We start from the raw sequence: 17,137 nt of genomic DNA, 5'->3' as shown, positions 1-17,137 counted from the left end.
GCTTGTTGACAGTATTGTCCAATTAAAAGGCACAGAATTAAATGTCTTAGTGTGTGTGTGTGTGTGTCTTCTTTAAAGTGCTCACAGCCAATGAACAATCAGATCTGAATGTTTAATTAACCACAGGTGTGATTATTCCAAATGAACACACCTGCCAGTGATTGAAGTAATTATCAGACATGCATGAAAAAGCAAAAAAAAAAAAAAAAAAAAAAGTCAGTTCATTGAGGAGTCGGCGTGGCGTCCCAGGCCAGTTTCCTCACTCAGCCTTCCTCTTTGCCTTCCCCTTCCTGCCGCAGCACCTCCGGAAGCAGAACGCGCACATCTTGACCGTGAAGAACATGAAGAGGAGGACGACGGCGAGGAGGAAGCCCAGGACGTCCAGGCTGTGATACTGGTACCAGGTGAGCTCGTGGGCCTGGACCCTCAGGTGCTTGGCCCCTTTGTTTCTCATGACGAACTCGATCCAGAAGACGGCCTCGTCCAGAGGACTCAGGGGCCTGTCGTGGTGGATCCTGGACAGACGCATGGCGTTCTCCTTATACCTGGGGTTTAAAGTTTTATCCAGTTAGCAGTGGATGAAAAGGGCTGCGGTTATAAATCTGCAACATGCAGCGATCAGGCATAACATTATGAACAGCTTGTGCTTCCTAAACAGTTGTGACACATCAGAAAATGGACATGGGCCTTCTGAGGGTGTCCCATAGACTGTATATAAAGATGGACGGAGGAACAGCTCCTCTAGAGTGAAGCTACAGCAAGTAGAGCTCCCCCAGGTGGCTGTCTGCAGTATAGATCATAAGCTCCACCCCCTCCATGTTAGTGGGCGGGACTTGGTCCAAACTAAAACACTAAAATACACGTCAAATACATATTTTTTTTCCACGGATGTTTCTGTCATTTTAGATAGTTGATATCATTTTGATGCGTATTCAAGTGTTAATTTTTTTTGGATAAGTTTCGGTTTAGTTTAGTATCATGGGGAAAATAGTATAGCCACTGCAAGGAAGTGGCGACATCTTGTCCATATTTATATACAGTCCATGGGTGTCCTGAGGTTTCTGGCAACAAAATGTTGTTAGTGGGGGGGCTTTTGAGGGGAGCGGCCTCTGTGGATCATCCCACAGATACTTGATCAGTTTGGGATCTAGTGAATTTAGTGAGACTTCTTTAATTCTAGTGAGGCCAGGTCAACACCTTGTGCTGTTCTTCATGTTTTTTTTTTAGTTGTTCTTAAAGTGTTTTTGTGTGTGTGTCTGTGTCAGGCTGCATCCTGCTGGGGATGGCTGCTGCCATCAAGGAGTGTCATTGCTATGGGGTGGGGGTGCCTGGTCTGGTCTAGGTGGGTGCTACATGTCTAAGTAGCATCCACACCAATGAATGACAGGTTCAAACGTTTCCCAGAAGAACACTGAACATTGAACTAAAGATGGTCGATGTTATTCACTTTTCCTGTCAGTGGTCATAATGTCGTGGCTGATCGGTGTTTTGTGCCACTATGTGAAGGGGTAATATACGTTGTATCATGACCTTTGATACTGTGTGGTGATAACATGATCTATAGCCTTCAGTCTTCTTTATTATTAACTCTACCTTTAAAACCTTTGTGCAGACAGAGAACTCACGATTTATCGTTGATGACCTTGCTAATTGCATCTCTAAGGTCCTCAGCCGTCATGAAGTTCAGCTCCATGATGACCGCGACTCCTTTAGCCTTCATGTGGACCATGTTGTCGGGCTGGTCGGCGAACATAGGGATGCCGACCATTGGGACGCCGTGGTAGATGGCCTCATAAATCCCGTTGGTGCCACCGTGAGTGACGAACGCTTTGGTCTTAGGGTGACCTGGTATGTGCCAAACAATCATGATCATCATCTGATGGTAGTTTGGCTGGTTTCATATATATGTACGATGCCTTGGACAAGCACCGGACTCACCCAGTAAATCATTCTGTGGGATCCAGTCATATAGTCTGGTGTTAGGACCCAGAGTTTTAGGTTTCTCTCCAGTGTATCTCCACAGCACCTACAAACAACAGAAAAAAGAGGAATTAACAAAACTGTGGCACTTTTCACTTGGGTAATGACCAACGGATCTTCTCATCTAAGTACTATGAAGTTAAAGAAGTCTCATCTAAGTACTATGAAGTTAAAGAAGTCTCGTCAAAGTACTATGAAGTTAAATTAGTCTCATCTAAGTACTATGAAGTAAAAGAAGTCTCATCTCAGTACTACGGAGTTAAATTAGTCTCGTCAAAGTACGATGAAGTTAAATTAGTTTCGTCAAAGTACTATGAAGTTAAAGAAGTCTCGTCTAAGTACTACGAAGGTAAATTAGTCTCATCTAAGTACTATGAAGTAAAAGAAGTCTCATCTAAGTACTACGATGTTAAAGAAGTCTCATCTCAGTACTACAAAGTTAAATTACTTTCATCTAAGTACTACGAAGTTAAAGAAGTCTCATCTAAGTACTATGACGTTAAAGAAGTCTCATCTAAGTACTATGAAGTTAATTTAATCTCATCTAAGTACTACGAAGTTAAAGAAGTCTCATCTAAGTACTACGAAGTTAAAGAAGTCTCATCTAAGTGCTACGAAGTTAAAGAAGTGTCATCTAAGTACTATGAAGTTAAATCGAGATCCTCTCACCTTCTGTGGAATCTGAGCGAGGGCCGAGGCGATGAGGTTCGCCTTCTCCACAGTGATGTTCTTGATCATGCTACCCAAAGTGAACACCACGACGCCTGCATCCCCAGAACTCTGCACGAACTCTTCCATTTCCTGCAAGAAAAGCAGAGAGCCCCCCCATTATTTTTTTTTGTTTTTTGTTTTTTGTTTTTTGTTTGTGATTTAACTTCTTTATTGACTTTTCTTAATATTACAAGCGAGTTTAAGTACCACTAGCATTTTAAGAAAGCTATAACAAACCTGACAATAACAAACAAAATACACAGAATGGGAAAATAAAAAAATAAAAAATCATACAATAATTATAATCATAATTATGAAATGAGAAAATAATGTAAAATAGTGAATACTAAGATGCACATTCTTGACAGTTAAGTTCATCACAAAACCATGTTACTTTACATGTCCATTCCTTGGACTTAAATGAAAAAGTACATGGAGGGAGCATAAAGATATTAGCCATCATAATCATCACTTTCCAATCATTTCCAAATAAGGGGCCCATACCTTCAAAAAGAGATCTAAGTTATCATTAATCCTATAAATAAGTTGTTCAAACGAAGCTGTCTTGGTTAGCTCATCTCTCCATTCCTTAAAACTGATCTCTCTTTCCGACTTCCAGTGTCTCAACACTACTCTATTTCCTGTTATGAGGGCTAGCTTCACCCATGTACGCATTTGTGTGGATAGGCCGGATTTCCCCGGCAAAATCCCCAAAATACATAAGGCTGGCCCCTCCCTGAGCTCTACCTTCAGTACTTTATTGATACATTGGATAACAGCCACCCAAAGGTTGTGCACCATCTCACATTCATAGAACATATGTACCAAAGTGCCCCTCTCCTTCTTACATCTCCAACACTCATCATTCTCCCTAAGTCCCAACCTGGCCATTTTTGCTGGAGTCCAGTAGTTCCTATTCAATATTCTAAATGAGATAAGCCGTGTCTGCATGTCTCGTGCTATAGTGTACCAGGACCTAATTGTTTCCTCCCAGACCTCCCAGTCAATATGTGCCCCAAGGTCTTTTTCCCATGCTAGTTTAACCCCTTTGTAGTTTGGGGGTTGATGTTTTCTAAACATATCATAAAATCTGGATGTCCCTCCTCCAAGCTTCCAGCCTGATCGCCATAGCTCTTGAATACCAGAGATAGGTGCAAATTTAACCTTCCTATCTGCTGTTATAATACAGCTCCTGAGCTGAAGAAACTTCCAAAAATCTTTTCTGGGAATATCATATTTAGACATACATTGTTCAAAGGAGATCACATTTTTCCCGTCAAACATATCTTCCAGTAACATCACCCCTGCCTTCACCCAATTTTCCCACATGACCAATTTTTTGTTAATTTTCAATAATTTATTATACCATATTGATGATCCCATGGTGTGATAATAGTTCCAATGGCACGCCTGATGGGCCCATCTCCAACTTTCTCTAGAAAATGCCAACACAGGGTTTCTGCAGGGTACATCACCTCCTGTCTGAGTGAGGAAATCCTGTACTGAGAAGGGCTCTACCAACTCTTTCTCTATCGCCACCCAGGCAGGAGCACAGACCTCCGGCATATTTGACTTAGATAGCTGACTAAGACTAAAGGCCCGGTGATACCAGTCTATTCTTGGGCATCCTAAACCGCCCTCCTCTACAGATGCATATAGTTTCTTTTTATTAAAAGCGGGCTTCTTCCCCATCCACAAGAAGTCACTTATGGCCCTATTAAATCTAGACAGAAGGGGGAGTGGGAAGTCCAAAGGTAGCATGCTTGTTATATAATTAATCTGTGGTATTGTAATCATCTTCAGTAAATTTATCTTTCCAATTAACGATAAACCTAATTTTGACCAGTTTTGTAAATTACTTTCAATTTTTTGGATAAGGGGCAGTAGGTTTAGATTCATTATATCTTTTAACCCTGGGGTAGTCATGATCCCTAAGTAGACCAATCCAGATGGGAGCCATTTAAATTGCCAACTATTGCGAATACTGGGAGGGCATATTTTAGACAGAGGCATCGCTTCATATTTCGACCAGTTGATCTTATAACCTGATATACGGGAAAAAGAACCAATCAAGAATAAAATATGAGGCACTGCAATTTCTGGGTTACTTAACAGTAATAGGATATCATCCGCATATAATAAAAGCTTATGTTCTTCTTGCCCAGAAACTATGCCTTTAATATCAACATGGTTCCTAATTGCAGAGGCTAAGGGTTCTAAAGCCAGGGCAAAAATCAAAGGAGAAAGGGGGCAACCCTGTCGGGTCCCCCGTGATAGTCTAAAAGGATCAGAAACATTCCCATTTGTAAGGACAGCTGCCTTTGGACTTCCATACAACAATTTCACCCATTGAATATATACATTACCCACATCAAACCTCTCAAGAATTGCAAATAAATATGCCCATTCCACTTTATCGAAAGTTTTCTCTGCATCCAGAGAGAAAGCCACCACCGGTTCCACACTGTTCCTCGTTTGCCACACCAAATGTAGCAATCTGCGTAAATTATCTGCTGAGGACCGCTCCTTGACAAATCCCACCTGATCAGGGTGGATCAAAGTGGGGAGGCACACTTCTAGTCTTAATGCCAATATCTTAGCCAAAATCTTGGCGTCCACATTAATCAAGGATATTGGTCTATAGCTCCCGCAGTGCTGTGGGTCTTTGCCCTTCTTATGTATCAATGTTATTATTGCATTCTGCATACTCTCCGGTAGGCTTCCCCTCTGGAACGCATCCTGAAAGACAGTAAGAAGTCTCAGGGCCAACAGGTCAGAAAATGATTTATAAAAATCTGTGGGAAATCCGTCCTCCCCAGGAGACTTTCCAGCACTCAGACATTTAATCGCTCGTTGCACCTCTCCCAGTGTGATGCATGCCCCCAGCCTTTCTCTGGCCACTTCAGTTAGTGCCGGTAGAGTAGTCCCAGACAGGAAATTTTGAAATTCACCCCTATCCCAAGAATCTTGCGTTGTGTATAATTTATGATAAAATAATTGGAAAGCGTTATTTATTTCTATGGGATCTGTTAAAATCTCCCCTTTCTCATTCTGAATCGCTAAGATCAGAGTTTGAGCTTGTCGTTGTTTCACCCTTTGAGCCAGTAATTTCCCTGCTCTTTCACCCTGTTCATAATATTTTTGCCTACATCTACACAATGAAAATTCTGCTTTTCTCTGCATAATAGTATTTAATTCAAATTTTGCCTTGTTCAAATTAGTCAACAAGTCCTGGTCTCCTCTATTTGCATATTCCCTCTCTAGGTTTTTTATTTCTGTTTCCTATTTGGAAAGCTGATCAAATGCCAGTTTTTTTTGGATTGATGAATGTTGTATTAACCTGCCCCTTAAGTATGCCTTAAAAGCATCCCATACCACTCCTGAATCATCCACTGTGCCCTCATTATCCCAATAATTTAATATTTGTTGTCGTATAAACTGACATGAGTTTTCATTTTGGAGCTGAGAAGTATTGAGCCCCCCCTGTTTTCTTTACGTTGCTCAGCACTTTATCAGATCAACATCTCTTCATTGTTCTAACAGGAACGCCGTGACGGGACAATGAAAGATTAACGGGCCTCTGTATTAGTGCGGCCGGGGGTCGTACCTCGGGTAAAGGTTTGGCCGGTCTGCAGTGGATCCCACCCACGAATTTGAAGTTGGGGAGGAAGGGACGAGGGAAATCAAAGTCCCAGTAGGTTCTCATCAACCAGATGTCTGCTTTACCCAACATCTCACAGGCGCTGGTGGGGGTTCCTGTTACGGTGCAAACGTAATGAATGCATTTTATTTATTTCACCAGAAACATCAACTTTTTTGACGCCTCACCTTTGACCTCGGAGTAGTACTTATCCACTACTTTCCACGCAACATGATCCACCACCATGTCGTTCAGCGGGTAGAAGAGGAAGTTCCACACTCTTTCTGAGAAGTCCATCTTGTCCGTGAGCTTGCTCATTGCGGCGGGGACGAAGGACGGCGGAGCGGGCAGCTGTCCGCATTTCCTCTCCCAGTTATGAGCGATGGAAAAGCGCAAGGAGAGGACGAGGGGGATGCCTAAAAGATCCGCTGTCAAGTCACTGCCGGGGTAGATGGGGTCCGCCAGGAGGACGTCGTAGTTCCCCTCCTTCAGCTTCTTCATTACGGCCTCAGACTTGACCACACCGTCCAGATACTTCATGGAGTACTGTATGTCTTCCTTCATTAGATCCATGAATTTGATATAGATCTGCAGGTAGCTCATGTGGTCCATCTCGTACATGGAAAAGCGAAGGAAGTCTTCAATAAACTTCTCCACGGCTTCCAAGGAGAAGGAGGCGTTGAAGGGCTGGTACTGGAAGCGGGACGGCTCGCTGCTGTTCATGTACATGGACGTGCTCGGGATCAGGACGGTCACCTGGTGGCCCCGGTCGATCAGTGCCTCCAGCACCGGCTTCATGTTGATCCAGTGGCTGCCCTCAGTGTACCACACCAGGACCTTGCCTCCGTACGCTCCCCCTGTCCCGTAGAGCAGCAGCAGCGGCAGCAGGACGCAGACACGCAGCTCCATGGTGGCTGAATGCGCTGCAGTGGGAAAGACAAACGCCTTCCTGTCCTGTTCTTCTTTTAAAGCTTCTCTTTGGCAGATAATTATTAACTCAGAGTAGATGAACTCTGACTCAGTCCGCTCTGTTCTGCCTTAGATAACTGGTTCAGACTAAGAGGTAAAAGGTAATGACTGTAAAGGTGGCAGTCAGCAAACCTACATAAGAAATCCATAAAAAAAAGAAAAAAGAAAACAGACGTCCGACAGAGAGCTGGAGTAAAGTAACTCCATGCACGGAGAATGATTTCACTCTCACTCTTTCGCAATCTGAGGAAGTTGTACGCGCCTGTGATGCATTTCCCCTGACTGAAGAAAGAGAGGGAGACTTTTTTTTCTGTCTATATCATTAGTTCTCCAGACTTTTCCTCAAGCCATTTGTGCTTTTGAGTGAAATCTCTTAACAACATTTTTCCATTTGCATTTCTGTGATTCAGTACACCGATCATGCATAACATTATGACCACCTTCCTAATATTGAAACGTCTGCAATGTCAGCAAAAACAAAGGAACTGACTGTGGACTTCAGCAGGAAACAGCAGAGGGACTTCCATCCACTCACTATCTGTGGCTCTGAGGTGGAAAGAGTGGACACCTTCAGATACCTGGGAGTGACTGTCTCACAGGACCTGTCATGGACTCACCATCTGAACACCACCGTGAAGAAGGCCAGACAGCGTCTCTACCTCCTCACACGCCTCAGAGACTTTAAGCTCCCTCTCAAGGTGCTCCGGAACTTTTACACCTGCACCATCGAGAGAATCTTATGTGGGAGCATCACCACCTGGATGGGAAATTGTACCAGGCAGGACTTCCTGGCCCTCAAGAGGGTGGTCCGTTCAGCGGAGCGGACCATCAGAACCCCCCTCCCCAACCTGCAGGACATTTACACCAAACGTTGCAGGTTAAGGGCCAAGAAGATCCTGAAACAGCCCAGGCACCCTGGACACTCTCTCTTCTCTCTACTGCCATCAGGCCTGAGGACAAAGACTGAGAGGCTGAAGAAGAGTTTCTATCCACATGTCATCCGCCTGCTCAACTCTGAGCCTTAACTGGACTTAAATACCACTGCACTTTATTCATGTAGCTGCTAAATACTAAATACTGTAAATTTATGTACATATACAACCCCCCCCCCCAAGTTTACACTTCAGTCTTACAGTCTATATTTTTATTTTATTTTATTTCTCCCGGTGTACATTACACTTGCTTACCTTGTGTGCAAACTACTGTTTACTGTAGTACTTATATTTTTTTTACTACTGGCTGCAGTACAACAATGCATTGTACTATGTATAACTGTGCATGTGACAAATAAAACCTGTCTATCTATCTATTGTGTAGGTCTGACTCATCAGAGAATGGACATGGGCCTTCTGAGGGTGTCCTGTGGCCTTTAAAGGGAGGGGCCTCTGTGGATCATCCCACAGATACTTGATCAGTTTGGGATGTAGTGAATTTGGAGGCCTCATGTACGAACGTTGCTTAAGTACAAAAACGTTACATAAGTACTCGCTCACGTAAAAGTTCAGATGTATCAAGAGTGAAATGTCCGGGAATTTTGTACGTCCCTACGCCAACGACGTGGCTGGCGTAAGTAGGATTCTACAGATATCGATCCTTTGGTGACACTTAGAGGTGATGTCGGGAAACTGTCATCAATGTGAAAACTATTACTCCGACCGATCGGGACTGTGCCTGTCGACCCTGAGCAAAGCCATGCAAGCCGTGTGGGACGGAATTATCCTCATGTCAGCCAGGTATATCAGATTCCCATACAATGCATCTGAACAGGTCAACATTAAAGAGCAATTTGCAGCGAGAGACGGTTTTCTGACTGTAATCAGAGCTATCGACTGCACACACATTGCTATAAAAGCGCCATCGCATGAATTTGTAAATGTCAGCAGGAAACATTTTCATTCGATCAGTGTGCAGATCATACGTGATGCGCAAATGCAAGTAAACATTGTGGCAGCGTGCCAAAGAGCACATTTTACGCATCCCCACTCCAGTGAGTAGCGTCTCCAATTCTATTTCTGTGAAGTTCTTCTTCTTTCCCGTCTTACTCATTCTTGTGTTTTCGTTTTCTGATCGCGCAGAGATGGGAATCTCAGGTGCAGAGTCAATTTAAATATAATTTCCATATTTAAAATGGGCGTGGACAGGGAGTTGCATATTTAAAAGGGGCGTGGACAGGGAGGAGTCGGGTACGCTCGATTGGGATGTACAAAGGAAATGTGCTTCGAAATGCTTCTAAATCTGAGTTTACGCCACGATTTAGAAGGAAATCTACGCAACTCTTCGTACATGAGGCCCCAGGTCAACACTTTGTGCTGTAATAAATGAATTGAGGATTACAAGTGCTGAATGTGGATATTACAAGACAACTTGAGACGTTGAAGACGTATCATCCAAGTGTTCGGTTCTGAAGGACTGGTGAGGAGTTTGGGGTTTAAATAAGGACATCTGTGAGTGTTACCCATCAGAAACTTACATGAATTTGGTCTGTTGATAACAAGATAGTCACCTGTTACAACACCAACTCCTCACCATTCTTTTAGAGCTGAAGACCTGGATGAAACGTCTTCAAGAAAATCCAGTTGACCTTGTTTCAGCTGTTTTGGATCCACCATGACCTGGACAACTGAGAACCTTTATAGACGACATCATCCCACAGATGCTTGATCAGTTTGGGATCTAGTGAATTTGGAGGCCAGGGGCCTCATGTACGAACGTTGCGTAAGTACAAAAACGTTACGTAAGTACTCGCTCACGTAAAAGTTCAGATGTATCAAGAGTGAAAGGTCCGTAACTTACCTACATTCCTACGGCAACTATTTGCCTGGCGTAAGTAGGATTCTACAGATGTCGATCCTTTGGCGACACTTAGAGGTGATGCCGGGAAACTCATCAATGTGAAAACTATTACTCCGACCGATCGGGACTGTGCCGGTCGACCCTGAGCAGATCTATGTAAGCCGCGTGGGACGGAGTTATCCGTATGTCAGCCAGGTATATCAGATACCCACAATGCATCTGAACAGGTCAACATTAAAGAGCAATTTGCAGCGAGAGACGGTTTTCTGACTGTAATCAGAGCTATCAACTGCACACACATTGATATAAAAGCGCCATCGCATGAATTTGTAAATGTCAACAGGAAACATTTTCATTCGATCAGTGTGCAGATCATACGTGATGCGCAAATGCAAGTAAACATTGTGTCAGCGTGTCAAAGAGCACATTTTACGCATCCCCACTCCAGTGAGTAGCGTCTCCAATTCTATTTCTGTGAAGTTCTTCTTCTTTCCCGTCTTACTCATTCTTGTGTTTTCGTTTTCTGATCGCGCAGAGAGGGGAATCTCAGGTGCAGGGTCAATTTAAATATGATTTCCATATTTAAAATGGGCGTGGACCGCGATTTGCATATTTAAAAGGGGCGTGGACAGGGAGGGGTCCGGTACGCTCGATCGGGATGTACAAAGGAAATGTGCTTATAAATGCTTGTAGATCTGAGCTGACGTCACGATTTAAGTGGAAATCTACGCAACTGTTAGTACATGAGGCCCCAGGTCAACACCTTGTGCTGTTCTTCATTTTTTTTAGTTGTTCCTAAAGTGTTTTTGTGTGTGTGTCTGTGTCAGGCTGCATCCTGCTGGGGATGGCTGCTGCCATCAAGGAGTGTCATTGCTATGGGGTGGGGGTGCCTGGTCTGGTCTAGGTGGGTGCTACATGTCTAAGTAACATCCACACCAATGAATGCCAGGTCCAGAAGTTTCCCAGCAGAACATTGAACTGTCACAAGATGGTCAGTGGTCATAATGTTGTGGCTGATCGGTGTATCCAGTGATACAGGGCCCCCTCTAGATTTCCAGCATTAAAACACAGTCTCATTACATTGATTGGAAGCACTGCTGACCAGATGGACTGATCTCGTCTCACAGCTATGTAATATTGGCTTGTTTTCCTGTTTTGTTTCTTTTGTTTGTGTGATCGACGGAAAATCTGATGTTTTCCGTCATTTTTATGCAGAAATGTAGAAATTTCTGAGGAGCACAGACACTTTTATTGTATATTTGTCAAGAGGGATCTGTCATAACGTCCATAATCCTGATGCTATTGTCTCAAATTCTCAATTTCAGCTCCGGTTTGTGATCAAACGCCTGCATTCAGTGACAGTTAGTTGCAGCCTTTTGCCACGTCGGTGGTCTTCCCCCACCGTCTGGGCCCCCCTCACAAGCTCCCTCCACCACCTCACAGCCGAATACCTCCGGAGAATCATCCAGGAGAGTGATGGGGTCACCACTGCACACGTGTCTGTTGTAGTTTCACTGACGATGAATTTAAAGCAAAGCTGCGCTGTTTAATTTGTGTTGCAGTTTGTGGCCATGACACTGCAGAGGACGCCGCTGCCTGCACGGAGCTGATGCTGTGGAAGCTCAAGGAAGATGGAAAGCTGAAAACATAACTGAAATAAAATAATCTCTGTTCTGTTTTTGTGAAAGCCAGATTATGATGAGCATAGCTAAACGTCTGTTTGAGTGAAGCTCTGTCGACTTGTGTCTGACACGTTTCTGTTTGATTACACCACTTGATTTATGTTATATCGTTTTGTTTGGGATGTGAAGTTTTGTTTGTTGCAGCACTGTTGTGTGCTGATTGGACAGAAAAGGGGGTGGGGCTTGTTGACAGTATTGTCCAATTAAAAGGCACAGAATTAAATGTCTTAGTGTGTGTGTGTGTCTTCTTTAAAGTGCTCACAGCCAATGAACAATCAGATCTGAATGTTTAATTAACCACAGGTGTGATTATTCCAAATGAACACACCTGCCAGTGATTGAAGTAATTATCAGACATGCATGAAAAAGCAAAAAAAAAAAAAAAAAAAAAAGTCAGTTCATTGAGGAGTCGGCGTGGCGTCCCAGGCCAGTTTCCTCACTCAGCCTTCCTCTTTGCCTTCCCCTTCCTGCCGCAGCACCTCCGGAAGCAGAACGCGCACATCTTGACCGTGAAGAACATGAAGAGGAGGACGACGGCGAGGAGGAAGCCCAGGACGTCCAGGCTGTGATACTGGTACCAGGTGAGCTCGTGGGCCTGGACCCTCAGGTGCTTGGCCCCTTTGTTTCTCATGACGAACTCGATCCAGAAGACGGCCTCGTCCAGAGGACTCAGGGGCCTGTCGTGGTGGATCCTGGACAGACGCATGGCGTTCTCCTTATACCTGGGGTTTAAAGTTTTATCCAGTTAGCAGTGGTTGAAAAGGGCTGCGGTTATAAATCATGCACCGATCAGGCATAACATTATGAACAGCTTGTGCTTCCTAAACAGTTGTGACTCATCAGAAAATGGACATGGGCCTTCTGAGGGTGTCCCATAGACTGTATATAAAGATGGACGGAGGAACAGCTCCTCTAGAGTGAAGCTACAGCAAGTAGAGCTCCCCCTGGTGGCTGGCTGCAGTATAGATCATAAGCTCCACCCCTTCCATGTTAGTGGGCGGGACTTGGTCGAAACTAAAACACTAAAATACACGTCAAATACATATTTTTTTTCCGCGGATGTTTCTGTCATTTTAGATAGTTGATATCATTTTGATGCGTATTCAAGTGTTAATTTTTTTTGGATAAGTTTCGGCTTAGTTTAGTATCATGGGGAAAATAGTATAGCCACTGCAAGGAAGTGGCGACATCTTGTCCATATTTATATACAGTCTATGGGTGTCCTGAGGTTTCTGGCAACAAAATGTTGTTAGTGGGGGGGCTTTTGAGGGGAGCGGCCTCTGTGGATCATCCCACAGATACTTGATCAGTTTGGGATCTAGTGAATTTAGTGAGACTTCTTTAATTCTAGTGAGGCCAGGTCAACACCTTGTGCTGTTCTTCATGTTTTGTTTTTAGTTGTTCCTAAAGTGTTTTTGTGTGTGTGTCTGTGTCAGGCTGCATCCTGCTGGGGATGGCTGCTGCCATCAAGGAGTGTCATTGCTATGGGGTGGGCGTGCCTGGTCTGGTCTAGGTGGGTGCTACATGTCTAAGTAACATCCACACTAGAGTGCAGATCGGGCCACATTTTTCAGTCCGAGCCCAACCCCAGTCCGACACAGTTAAAATCTAAATTTTTTCTCATACTAATTACACATGCACTTTTTTGTGTGGAAAGCCCGCTTTTATTAAGCAACTTTAGGAAGGCGTTCGGAAATGTCAACAGATGAGCGCATCAATGCTGACACATGTAGCTTAATACGCACATCTTTCGTTGTCCTGGCTAGTTTGACACATTTCCGCACACAAGAAGACGGATTTGGGGTAATATTTTACATTTATTTTAATCACAAAAACGAACCTTTGCATCAAGTGAAACAGGCCCATTGGCTACCTACATAATAAGCAGTTTTAAATTTTAAATGGTCAATGCCCTATCGCGCTGATGTGACCGAGCCCGACCAGAACCCGAGCATCCTTTCTAAATATTTGTCCGAACCCGGCCCGGCCCGTCGGGTACCGTTGGGTACCGTCGGGCTCGGGTCGGGTATCCATCCTCTAATCCACACCAATCAATACCAGGTCCAGAAGTTTCCCAGCAGAACATTGAACTGTCACAAGATGGTTGATGTTATTCACTTTTCCTGTCAGTGGTCATAATGTTGTGGCTGATCTGTGTTTTAGCCACTATGTGAAAGGATAATATACGTTGTATCATGACCTTTGATACTGTGTGGTGATAACATGATCTATAGCCTTCAGTCTTCTTTATTATTAACTCTACCTTTAAAACCTTTGTGCAGACAGAGAACTCACGATTTATCGTTGATGACCTTGCTAATTGCATCTCTAAGGTCCTCAGCCGTCATGACGTTCAGCTGCATGATGACCGCGACTCCTTTAGCCTTCATGTGGACCATGTTGTCGGGCTGGTCGCCGAACATAGGGATGCCGACCATTGGGACGCCGTGGTAGATGGCCTCATAAATCCCGTTGGTGCCACCGTGAGTGACGAACGCTTTGGTCTTAGGGTGACCTGGTATGTGCCAAACAATCATGATCATCATCTGATGGTAGTTTGGCTGGTTTTATATATATGTACGATGCCATGGACAAGCACCGGACTCACCCAGTAAATCATTCTGTGGGATCCAGTCATATAGTCTGGTGTTAGGACCCAGAGTTTTAGGTTTCTCTCCAGTGTATCTCCACAGCACCTACAAACAACAGAAGAAAGAGGAATTAACAAAACTGTGGCACTTTTCACTTGGGTAATGACCAACGAATCTTCTGACCAATAGAATTTAGCAACAGCAGTTCAAGAAGTCTCATCTAAGTACTATGAAGTTAAATTAATCTCATGTAAGTACTACGAAGTTAACTAAGTCTCATGTAAATACTACGAAGTTAACTAAGTCTCATCTAAATACTACGAAGTTAACTAAGTCTCATCTAAGTACTAAGAAGTTAACTAAGTCTCATCTAAGTACTAAGAAGTTAATTTAGTCTCGTGTAAGTACTACGAAGTTAAAGAAGTCTCATCTAAGTACTATGACGTTAAATTAATCTCATCGAAGTACTTCGAAGTTAAATTAGTCTCATCCAAGTACTAAGAAGTTAAATTAGTCTCATCTAAGTACTATGAAGTTAAAGAAGTCTCATCTAAGTACTATGAAGTTAAAGAAGTCTCATCTAAGTACTACGAAGTTAAACTAGTCTCATCTAAGTACTACGACGTTAACTAAGTCTCATCTAAGTACTAAGAAGTTAACTAAGTCTCATCTAAGTACTAAGAAGTTAATTTAGTCTCGTGTAAGTACTACGAAGTTAAAGAAGTCTCATCTAAGTACTATGACGTTAAATTAATCTCATCGAAGTACTTCGAAGTTAAATTAGTCTCATCCAAGTACTAAGAAGTTAAATTAGTCTCATCTAAGTACTATGAAGTTAAAGAAGTCTCATCTCAGTACTATGAAGTTAAAGAAGTCTCATCTCAGTACTATGAAGTTAAAGAAGTCTCATCTAAGTACTACGAAGTTAAACTAGTCTCATCTAAGTACTACGACGTTAAAGAAGTCTCATCTAAGTACTATAAAGTTAAATCGAGATCCTCTCACCTTCTGTGGAATCTGAGCGAGGGCCGAGGCGATGAGGTTCGTCTTCTCCACAGTGATGTTCTTGATCATGCTTCCCAAAGTGAACACCACGACGCCTGCATCCCCAGAACTCTGCACAAACTCTTCCATGTCCTGCAAGAAAAGCAGAGAGCCCCCCGTTTTCTTTACGTTTCTCAGCACTTTATCAGATCAACATCTCTTCATTGTTCTAACAGGAACGCCGTGACGGGACAATGAAAGATTAAAGGGCCTCTGTATTAGTGCGGCCGGGGGTCGTACCTCGGGTAAAGGTTTGGCCGGTCTGCAGTGGATCCCACCCACGAATTTGAAGTTGGGGAGGAAGGGACGAGGGAAATCAAAGTCCCAGTAGGTTCTCATCAACCAGATGTCTGCTTTACCCAACATCTCACAGGCGCTGGTGGGGGTTCCTGTTACGGTGCAAACGTAATGAATGCATTTTATTTATTTCACCAGAAACATCAACCCTTGCGACGCCTCACCTTTGACCTCGGAGTAGTACTGATCCACTACTTTCCACGCAACATGATCCACCACCATGTCGTTCAGCGAGTAAAAGAGGAAGTTCCACACTCTTTCTGAGAAGTCCATCTTGTCCGTGAGCTTGCTCATTGCAGCGGGGACGAAGGACGGCGGAGCGGGCAGCTGTCCGCATTTCCTCTCCCAGTTATGAGCCATGGAAAAGCGCAAGGAGATGACAAGGGGGATGCCTAAAAGATCCGCTGTCAAGTCACTGCCGGGGTAGATGGGGTCCGCCAGGAGGACGTCGTAGTTCCCCTCCTTCAGCTTCTTCATTACGGCCTCAGACTTGACCACACCGTCCAGATACTTCATGGAGAACTGCATGTTTTCCTTAATTAGATCCATGAATTTAAAATAGATCTCCAGGTAGCTCATATGGTCCATTTCGTACATGGAAAAGCGAAGGAAGTCTTCAAGAAACTTCTCCACGACCTCCAAGGAGAAGGAGGCGTTGAAGGGCTGGTACTGGAAGCGGGACGGCTCGCTGCTGTTCATGTACATGGACGTGCTCGGGATCAGGACGGTCACCTGGTGGCCCCGGTCGATCAGTGCCTCCAGCACCGGCTTCATGTTGATCCAGTGGCTGCCCTCAGTGTACCAAACCAGGACCTTGCCTCCGTACGCTCCCCCCGTCCCGCAGAGCAGCAGCAGCGGCAGCAGGACGCAGACACGCAGCTCCATGGTGGCTGAATGCGCTGCAGTGGGAAAGACAAACGCCTTCCTGTCCTGTTCTTCTTTTAAAGGTTCTCTTTGGCAGATAATTATTAACTCAGAGTAGCTGAACTCTGACTCAGTCCGCTCTGTGCCGCCTTAGATAACTGGTTCAGACTAAGAGGTAAAATGTAATGACTGTAAAGATGAGTCAGCAAATCTACATAAGAAATCCATAAAAAAAAGAAAACAGACGTCCGACAGAGAGCTGGAGTGAAGTAACTCCATGCATGGAGAATGATTTCACTCTCACTCGTTTGCAATCTGAGGAAGTTGTACGCGCCTGTGATGCATTTCCCCTGACTGAAGAGAGGGAGGGAGACTTTTTTTTCTGTCTATATCATTAGTTCTCCAGACTTTTCCTCAAGCCATTTGTGCTTTTGAGTGAAATCTCTCTCCAACATTTTTCCATTTGCATTTCTGTGATTCAATACACCGATCATGCATAACATTATGACCTAATTATTATTATGTCCTAATATTGTGTCGGTCTGACTCATGAGAGAATGGACATG

At 44.0% G+C, this 17,137-nt stretch overlaps 2 protein-coding genes across 2 annotated transcripts; both read right to left on the bottom strand.

Moving 5' to 3' along the window:
* Nucleotides 1-259: 259 nt before the first annotated feature.
* Nucleotides 260-7,308, bottom strand: LOC311493482 (UDP-glucuronosyltransferase 2A1-like; the record flags this gene model as incomplete). Its single annotated transcript, XM_084552169.1, has 6 exons — nt 6,520-7,308; nt 6,299-6,447; nt 2,650-2,781; nt 1,939-2,026; nt 1,626-1,845; nt 260-545 (listed from the first exon to the last, which is right to left on the bottom strand). Exons 1-6 carry the CDS (start codon nt 7,238-7,240, stop codon nt 260-262), a joined length of 1,596 nt encoding a protein of 531 aa, XP_084408295.1. The 5' UTR covers nt 7,241-7,308.
* Nucleotides 7,309-12,211: 4,903 nt separating this feature from the next.
* On the bottom strand, nt 12,212-16,592 carry LOC311493684 (UDP-glucuronosyltransferase 2A1-like; the record flags this gene model as incomplete). Its single annotated transcript, XM_084552445.1, has 6 exons — nt 12,212-12,497; nt 14,071-14,290; nt 14,384-14,471; nt 15,372-15,503; nt 15,651-15,799; nt 15,872-16,592. The coding sequence occupies 6 exons, from the start codon at nt 16,590-16,592 to the stop codon at nt 12,212-12,214; spliced, it is 1,596 nt and encodes a 531-aa protein (XP_084408571.1).
* Between the last annotated feature and the right edge of the window lie 545 nt (nt 16,593-17,137).

The sequence above is a fragment of the Chelon labrosus genome (assembly GCF_963514085.1).
Source record: "Chelon labrosus genome assembly, chromosome: 9".
Taxonomy (NCBI): Eukaryota; Metazoa; Chordata; class Actinopteri; order Mugiliformes; family Mugilidae; genus Chelon; species Chelon labrosus.
Note: the sequence above shows the minus strand (reverse complement) of the source record. Positions and strands in the feature narration are given on the sequence as shown.